Consider the following 7,566-nt stretch of genomic DNA (forward strand, 5'->3'; position numbering starts at 1 on the left):
TATATCCGATCCGACCCGACACCCGACATTATCAAACATTCAGGCCCATTCGTTTTTTTCTAAAGATCCGGTACTGACCCATACCATCTTAAACGGACCGGTAGGGGTTGTGGATGGGATTGGGATATGTTTTATTATTTTGGGTTGATATGAAATTGGTGTTTTATGCTATTTTGTTAATATGAAATATAACACTCTGGTTTGACTGTGAAAAGTAAATGGAGTACACCATTTGTTGTAAGAATGTTCATATTTTGTCTACATATTTATTGAACACAGTGAACGTATGCGGTTATTAAGTATGTGACGTGGAAGATGTGTTTTCTCTCATAAGATTACAGTTCGTGGTAAGTAACGGTCATACATGATGTTGTCAACGTCATCTCACTATGTTTCCTTCACCGGTTACTTATACGCCTAAGAGATAAAGCGAGCTTAGATCAAACTTAATTGTTAGATACTTTATTTTGTCAAAATCAATGGTCTGTAGTTAATTTCTATTTCAAACTTACTTATTTTGTAAATTCTTCGTTTAAACAAATTATAAATACACATATATAAAACGGGAAAAATATCTGGTTGATATATGATGACAATTACACTTAGCTGTTGATTGTAACAATTCAGAAGAACTTGACATAAATGATATTGATAGTCCTTTTATTTTTATATTTTTCATGACAATCATATAAATCGAACACATGTAGATTCTTTAGCTCATATGAGTTTACTGTTCTTTTATCCATTTTACTAAACTTAGCTCACAAAATTTTTGAATGTAGAAACGTATTAAACTGATGAGAATGGTACGATATTCAAAAGAGATGCAATGAACTAACCTCCAAAAAGAAAGAAAAAAAACTAACCTCCAGAACTTATAGAAATATATCAAACCTAAACCAGAATTTCGGATAGCTACTTGCCTATTTGTTTCTCATTTTAATAGATGAAGAAAATATGTTTTACCAAAAATAAAATTTCTTTTTTATAACGAAATTTCACATATAAATAAAACAAATACAATATAGAGTAGTTGTAGTCTTGTAGATCACTCTATATATTAATTAATATGACTAGAATTTTTAACCGCGCTACGCGCGGATAAGATATTATATGTATTTCTCAATTCTAAAAAAATAATGTATAATATTGTATTACATTATTTAAAGAATATAAAATAAGACTATATAACATAAATAATTTTTTTAATTTTCTTTGTGAAAATTATTATGTTGTTTGATTGTTGTACTTGATTCGCATATTTGCATAGATATATGTGATAGATGAATAACTATATTTTTATTATCAGTAAATAATATATATTTATTATATAATATAAGAAAAATAAAATTATTTACTTTTTAAACAACCTTGTCTCATGTTGGGGACTCGGTTATAGACATATTATATTCGAAGAAGACATTTTACAGTTATCAATCTTCTTAAAAGTCAAGAAACAAATCTGAATATCAAAACAATATCTCATACGATCTCTTTGTGGAATAACTACTCTAAAGTAATTGAATTTAGGCATCAAAAAGGATTGGAAATGGATGTGCATATGTGTTATCTAAGTCAGTTTTACAAAGTACTATTCATAGTTCATATATCATTTATGTCAATCCTATTTTTTTTGTCCATCCATTCTTAAACATCTTGAAATAATTGATGCTAATTAATAATAAAATTTTGGCTGGTAAAAAAAATCAAATTTGTCTAATTATCACTAAAATATTTTATTAATATTGTCTAAGAAGCTTTCAAGTGATATCATAGTTTAATTTTTGTTAGTTTTTTTTGTCAATTTTTAGAGTTTTTTGTATTTAAGATTTTTTCCATATTAAGCTTCTATTTCTTTCACTGAATTGATATATATATATATATATGTCATAAAAATTACCATCAAATCATTTTTACTTATTTATTATTTTGTTTTTAATGAAAATACACCTTTAAATAATTTAATTTAAAATAAAATTATATATTAATTTGTTGTATTCTAACAATTTGATTGATTTAATTAATTTGCTTTGGTGGATAACTTAAAATTTTTTCATATGAATCGGAGAAAACAATCTTATGTTGTTATATTATATTTATTTGTGTATATAGAATCTATATATAATGCTAGTGTAATAAAGAAAGAACATTATTTTTTGTAACTTCAAAAAGATACATTATTACAATTTGAAATTAATCAAAATTGAATAAAATGGTAATTAAATATTTGTAAATCTAATTGTTTTTTTTATCTTGTTCAGTTGGATTCTCATGAAAAGAAATCGATACGTTAAACAAATGTTTCAAAATTTGTTGTGTTATTGTTTTGTCTATAAATTACAAAATTTATTGAATTGATATATTTAATTATTGCACCCTTAAATAATATTTTATTAAGACATTAAAGAACTATGTTTTGAGTTGTTTTGTCAAAATTGTACAAAAATCTATTTTTCTTCATATTTGTCACGGAAATTTACATGTTAAATTTACTTTTACAAAATTCTTAACTTTGTCACGAAAACAAAAATCTATGCTTTTTCATATTTTTCAATATTCTCACACTTTCAAAGAATATATTAGCTTAGTCACTTACTTATTTTTTTTTACCAAACAAAGTATCGGAGTCTTGAAAGTTGAATTCATATTATTGTAATTGTACATAAGAGTTTGTGATTACATAGTTAGTGATTCTTGTATATGTGTTCAAGAAAGTTTCAATGGCTTAGTGGTAACTGTCCTATATTAATGTCATAATAACCCGGGTTCTATCCTTTCCTTCGCATTGTTTTTCATTTTTTACGAAAAAATAAATGAAATGACGTGGTAATTTCGGGCTCTTTCATTGGTTGATTTTTCTATCCTACGTGGACACCCTCTCCATGGCTTATATTTGCCTTTTAGTATAGTACTAGTGGTATTCCGGCGCTACGCGCCGGATTTGTATATTTTATTTTTTGATGAATTTGAATCAATTTTATGATTTTAGTAAATAAAATATTTTCAAATAAATGAAGATGCACATATGTTGAAAGAGAATGATAGAGAGTAGTTGTTAAGGATGAATGTGATATGAATTTTGGATTGACAGATGCATTCTTTACCGATGCGTGATAGAGAGTAGTTGTTAAGGAACGATCGTTTCACTCTATTCATTGGTTACTTATTCTTCGCTATTATGTTCTTGTTTCATCGGGTGTCTTCTTCACTATTGCTGGAGGAGGAGCTTTAACTTGATGGAAACTCTTTTTTTAACTTTTAATGAGTAATAGTACGTGCGAGAGTGAAAGAAGTGTAGGGGCATGCTTACGTTACGAATAGCAGTGAGTTTTGGGTATCCGAGTGTTTTTAACGTGGAGGCCTACTCCCTAGTTCGTTTGGCTTTCATTTGATGTGACCATCCTGAAACTGTTATTATACCACCATGTATGTACTTTTTATCAAACAGTGTAGTTAGTGCGGAACTTATTGTACAACTGAGTTTTGAATATCATTGTTTTTGTCGTTGCTTACGATACTATTAATATTTTGGTCTAACACCGTGGGGTTTAGTGGTTGCGATTTGGTTTATGTTAATAAAAAAATATTTACAGGCTGTTGGATAGCGGCTCTTTAGTTAAATATTTATGATTAATGTAATATTTTATTGATGATACTTACTTTAACACTTAAACTAACAAATTCCACACATTAAAAAAAAATATTTTTTCTTGGTTTCAAACCTTGTGGTCTCTTTTTCTCTTTGTTTTATTTGTATATTTAGTTTCTAAACTCTATAGTCTGTATAATAAAACTATCAAAATAAGAACAATAAGATGAAAGAATAGCAAATGAAAATAATGTAAATTTTAAATTTTAATTTTAAAAAAAATTCTTGAGCTAATCTCAGATATGATAAGCACTAATTTTATTCCATTCAGAAACATTTTAAAAGTAAATATGCATAGACTACTTGTTGGGTAAGTAAATTTTAAACAAACAAATTCATCTTTTAAAACAGGACAATGCATTCAAGTATGACTTATTAATGTCGAAAATGAAATTTAAGAAAAACTTGATAGTAGAGATACGTCTGAAGTAGACAACAATGACATGTACACGTCAGCTCGCAAGTTTAACAATGCATGCCCAACGTCCATCTTCATCAGCTTGAGACTCCTCAGAAGTTGGGTCAGTCACAACCGGGAGATCACTCAGTTGTGGAACCTCTCCACGATGGCCTACAACAATGCCATTGTTACGCACTTCTGGGCTATTAACAGGAACACCAATCTGTCCACCTGCTGCGAGACATTTTTCACAACTCCTCTCATCACAGATTGTCATCAACACCATGTGGAGGTGTTAGTGAATAGAGCAATTAGAAATGTAATAGAGTAAGATAGCTTTTAAAGTGAGACAGCAAACCTAGACAGTAAAATTAGGAGAGGGGGGGGGGGGGGGGGGGGGGGGGGGGGGGGGGGGGGGAGGGGGGAGGGACGTTGGTTACGACTTACGATCAAATATGCGAGCTATGGTGAAAGACTGATGATTTGATGTGAATTTTTAATGTGAAAGCTTAAGCTGGAATGTAATGGTCCTCCCCACAATATCTATGAAGCATTGTGGAAGGGGCTAGTTATGTGGGTCTGCCCTCCTAGGCTCTCAGGACTTTATATGATGAAAGACATTACAGAGGAGGAGGTTTTAAATTAAGAAACAATAACTCAACACTTACGGTATCAGCTACGTTACCATGGACGCTGAAACTGCTGCAGCAAGACCACTGGTCAACTTGTTCAGGTTTCAGCTATGTTATCATGGATGCTGCTACAGCAGGACCACTGGTCAACTTTTTCATCTCACCATCAAAAGCTACGAACATGGCAGTGTCAGATACATCAGTAACTAACATCTCTATCCGGTACCTAGAAGTGGAAATCAGAGACCATTTGTTAGATGTGAAGGTAATGAGAGTTGTATTGGAACAATTTGCAAGAGAATATGTAAATAGTGCAGCTCCGCTTACCTTGCAACTCCAACCGCATTTTCATCATGGCAGGGCGCACACGTGCAGGATGAGAACTTGGAGCAGGAGACACAGCACCATCCATTTGCTGTTTCAATACTGCCAACATCCCTAGTACATAGGAACTCGACAGTCTATATTTGTTTAAGTTAGATAAAGGCATATTTAATACAACATGAGCATGTTGTTAAGATAGAGTCTAACCTTGGGTGGTGAACTAAGGTCATGAAAATTCAACTCAGATAGTGTCACTGAGTCAATCTTCTTCATGCCGTCATAATTGAGAGTAGCTGAGGAGGAACTGTCATCGCATACCAAACATCAATCCACGTCACAACATATAATCATTTACCAGCACAAACATATCAACCGTAGCTGAGGAGGACGTTGGTTACGACTTACGATCAAATATGCGAGCTATGGTGAAAGACTGATGATTTGATGTGAATTTTTAATGTGAAAGCTTAAGCTGGAATGTAATGGTCCTCCCCACAATATCTATGAAGCATTGTGGAAGGGGCTAGTTATGTGGGTCTGCCCTCCTAGGCTCTCAGGACTTTATATGATGAAAGACATTACAGAGGAGGAGGTTTTAAATTAAGAAACAATAACTCAACACTTACGGTATCAGCTACGTTACCATGGACGCTGAAACTGCTGCAGCAAGACCACTGGTCAACTTGTTCAGGTTTCAGCTATGTTATCATGGATGCTGCTACAGCAGGACCACTGGTCAACTTTTTCATCTCACCATCAAAAGCTACGAACATGGCAGTGTCAGATACATCAGTAACTAACATCTCTATCCGGTACCTAGAAGTGGAAATCAGAGACCATTTGTTAGATGTGAAGGTAATGAGAGTTGTATTGGAACAATTTGCAAGAGAATATGTAAATAGTGCAGCTCCGCTTACCTTGCAACTCCAACCGCATTTTCATCATGGCAGGGCGCACACGTGCAGGATGAGAACTTGGAGCAGGAGACACAGCACCATCCATTTGCTGTTTCAATACTGCCAACATCCCTAGTACATAGGAACTCGACAGTCTATATTTGTTTAAGTTAGATAAAGGCATATTTAATACAACATGAGCATGTTGTTAAGATAGAGTCTAACCTTGGGTGGTGAACTAAGGTCATGAAAATTCAACTCAGATAGTGTCACTGAGTCAATCTTCTTCATGCCGTCATAATTGAGAGTAGCTGAGGAGGAACTGTCATCGCATACCAAACATCAATCCACGTCACAACATATAATCATTTACCAGCACAAACATATCAACCGTAACTTACCAAGTCCAGTGTGTATTCACAATCCGAGGCATGCAGCAAGAACCTGTTGACACCAGCAGCACTCTGGAACCCATTTTGCGCTCCTTTGGGAAACCCAGAAGTGGGAGCTCTCCTCGAGGAAAGCCCCAACTGATCCAAAACCTGATCCTTAGACACTTCTTTATTCCCTTTAAAGACAAAAACTTTAGACATCTCCGAGAATCCCAACTAATGAACATGAGCCTGCGTCCCAAAAGACAAACCCCACCAAAACATTCTCCGGAAGCAACCCAATCGCCTGCTTAAGTGCAGATTTAGCGAACCCCAACTCCTCCTCGATCATACACGTATCGAGAACAAACACGAACACAGGAGGAGGCGTCTGAGGCGGAGCAGCGCCTGTTCTGGGATCGAATTGGCCGGCGGTGGAAGGAAGCGCATATTCAACGGTGGTGTACAGAGGGCAAAGCTCGCCGGGGAGATTGGTCTCGGAGATCATGTGGTAGTGAGGAGGGAAAGGGTTCCGCTGGAAGCAGAAAGGGCAGATCCAGATCTTGGCGGCGAAATCGACGCGAGCAAAGGCGTTGAGGACAGAGACGCAGGTTCGACATTTGAGGGGAGCGTAAGGGAGGCATTTTGGGCTTAATGAGCTGTTTAAATTGTTAAGAAAAAACCCAAAATAAAACCAATTTCGAGGGTGACATGTAAAATGAAATGTTTTGATTGGAGGATTATTTTTGCTGATGTGGACAGGCTAGAAGTGGAGATTATCTCCCTTTTAGTATAGTATAGATTCTTAACTTTGTCACGAAAACAAAAATCTATGTTTTTCATATTTTTCAATATTCTCACACTTTCAAAGAATATATTAGCTTAGTCACTTACTTATTTTTTTTACCAAACAAAGTATCGGAGTCTTGAAAGTTGAATTCATATTATTGTAATTGTACATAAGAGTTTGTGATTACATAGTTAGTGATTCTTGTATATGTGTTCAAGAAAGTTTCAATGGCTTAGTGGTAACTGTCCTATATTAATGTCATAATAACCCGGGTTCTATCCTTTCCTTCGCATTGTTTTTCATTTTTTACGAAAAAATAAATGAAATGACGTGGCAATTTCGGGCTCTTTCATTGGTTGATTTTTCTATCCTACGTGGACACCCTCTCCATGGCTTATATTTACCTTTTAGTATAGTATATTCTTAACTTTGTCACGAAAACAAAAATCTATGCTTTTTCATATTTTTCAATATTCTCACACTTTCAAAGAATATATTAGCTTA

General features: G+C 34.0%; 2 protein-coding genes across 3 annotated transcripts; both read right to left on the reverse strand.

The window, feature by feature from the left end:
- Positions 1–3,890: 3,890 nt before the first annotated feature.
- Positions 3,891–5,333, reverse strand: LOC106451867. Its single transcript, XM_048774379.1, has 4 exons — positions 5,213–5,333; positions 5,009–5,142; positions 4,735–4,907; positions 3,891–4,283 (listed from the first exon to the last, which is right to left on the reverse strand). Exons 1-3 carry the CDS (start codon positions 5,276–5,278, stop codon positions 4,790–4,792), a joined length of 318 nt encoding a protein of 105 aa, XP_048630336.1. The 5' UTR covers positions 5,279–5,333; the 3' UTR covers positions 3,891–4,283; positions 4,735–4,789.
- An 85-nt stretch (positions 5,334–5,418) lies between these two features.
- On the reverse strand, positions 5,419–6,908 carry LOC106451865. Of its 2 annotated transcripts, none has more exons than XR_007335228.1 (4): positions 6,303–6,907; positions 6,127–6,223; positions 5,923–6,033; positions 5,419–5,821 (listed from the first exon to the last, which is right to left on the reverse strand). XR_007335228.1 is itself a non-coding variant. In XM_048774380.1 (4 exons), the coding sequence occupies exons 1-4, from the start codon at positions 6,518–6,520 to the stop codon at positions 5,704–5,706; spliced, it is 567 nt and encodes a 188-aa protein (XP_048630337.1). In that variant the 5' UTR covers positions 6,521–6,908; the 3' UTR covers positions 5,422–5,703. The 2 variants fall into 2 exon arrangements, 1 of the variants encoding a protein (XP_048630337.1); XM_048774380.1 differs by having other exon boundaries at positions 5,422–5,821; positions 5,923–6,056; positions 6,303–6,908.
- Between the last annotated feature and the right edge of the window lie 658 nt (positions 6,909–7,566).

Source organism: Brassica napus, unplaced genomic scaffold (genome assembly GCF_020379485.1).
Source record: "Brassica napus cultivar Da-Ae unplaced genomic scaffold, Da-Ae ScsIHWf_3088;HRSCAF=3902, whole genome shotgun sequence".
NCBI classification, from domain to species: domain Eukaryota; kingdom Viridiplantae; phylum Streptophyta; class Magnoliopsida; order Brassicales; family Brassicaceae; genus Brassica; species Brassica napus.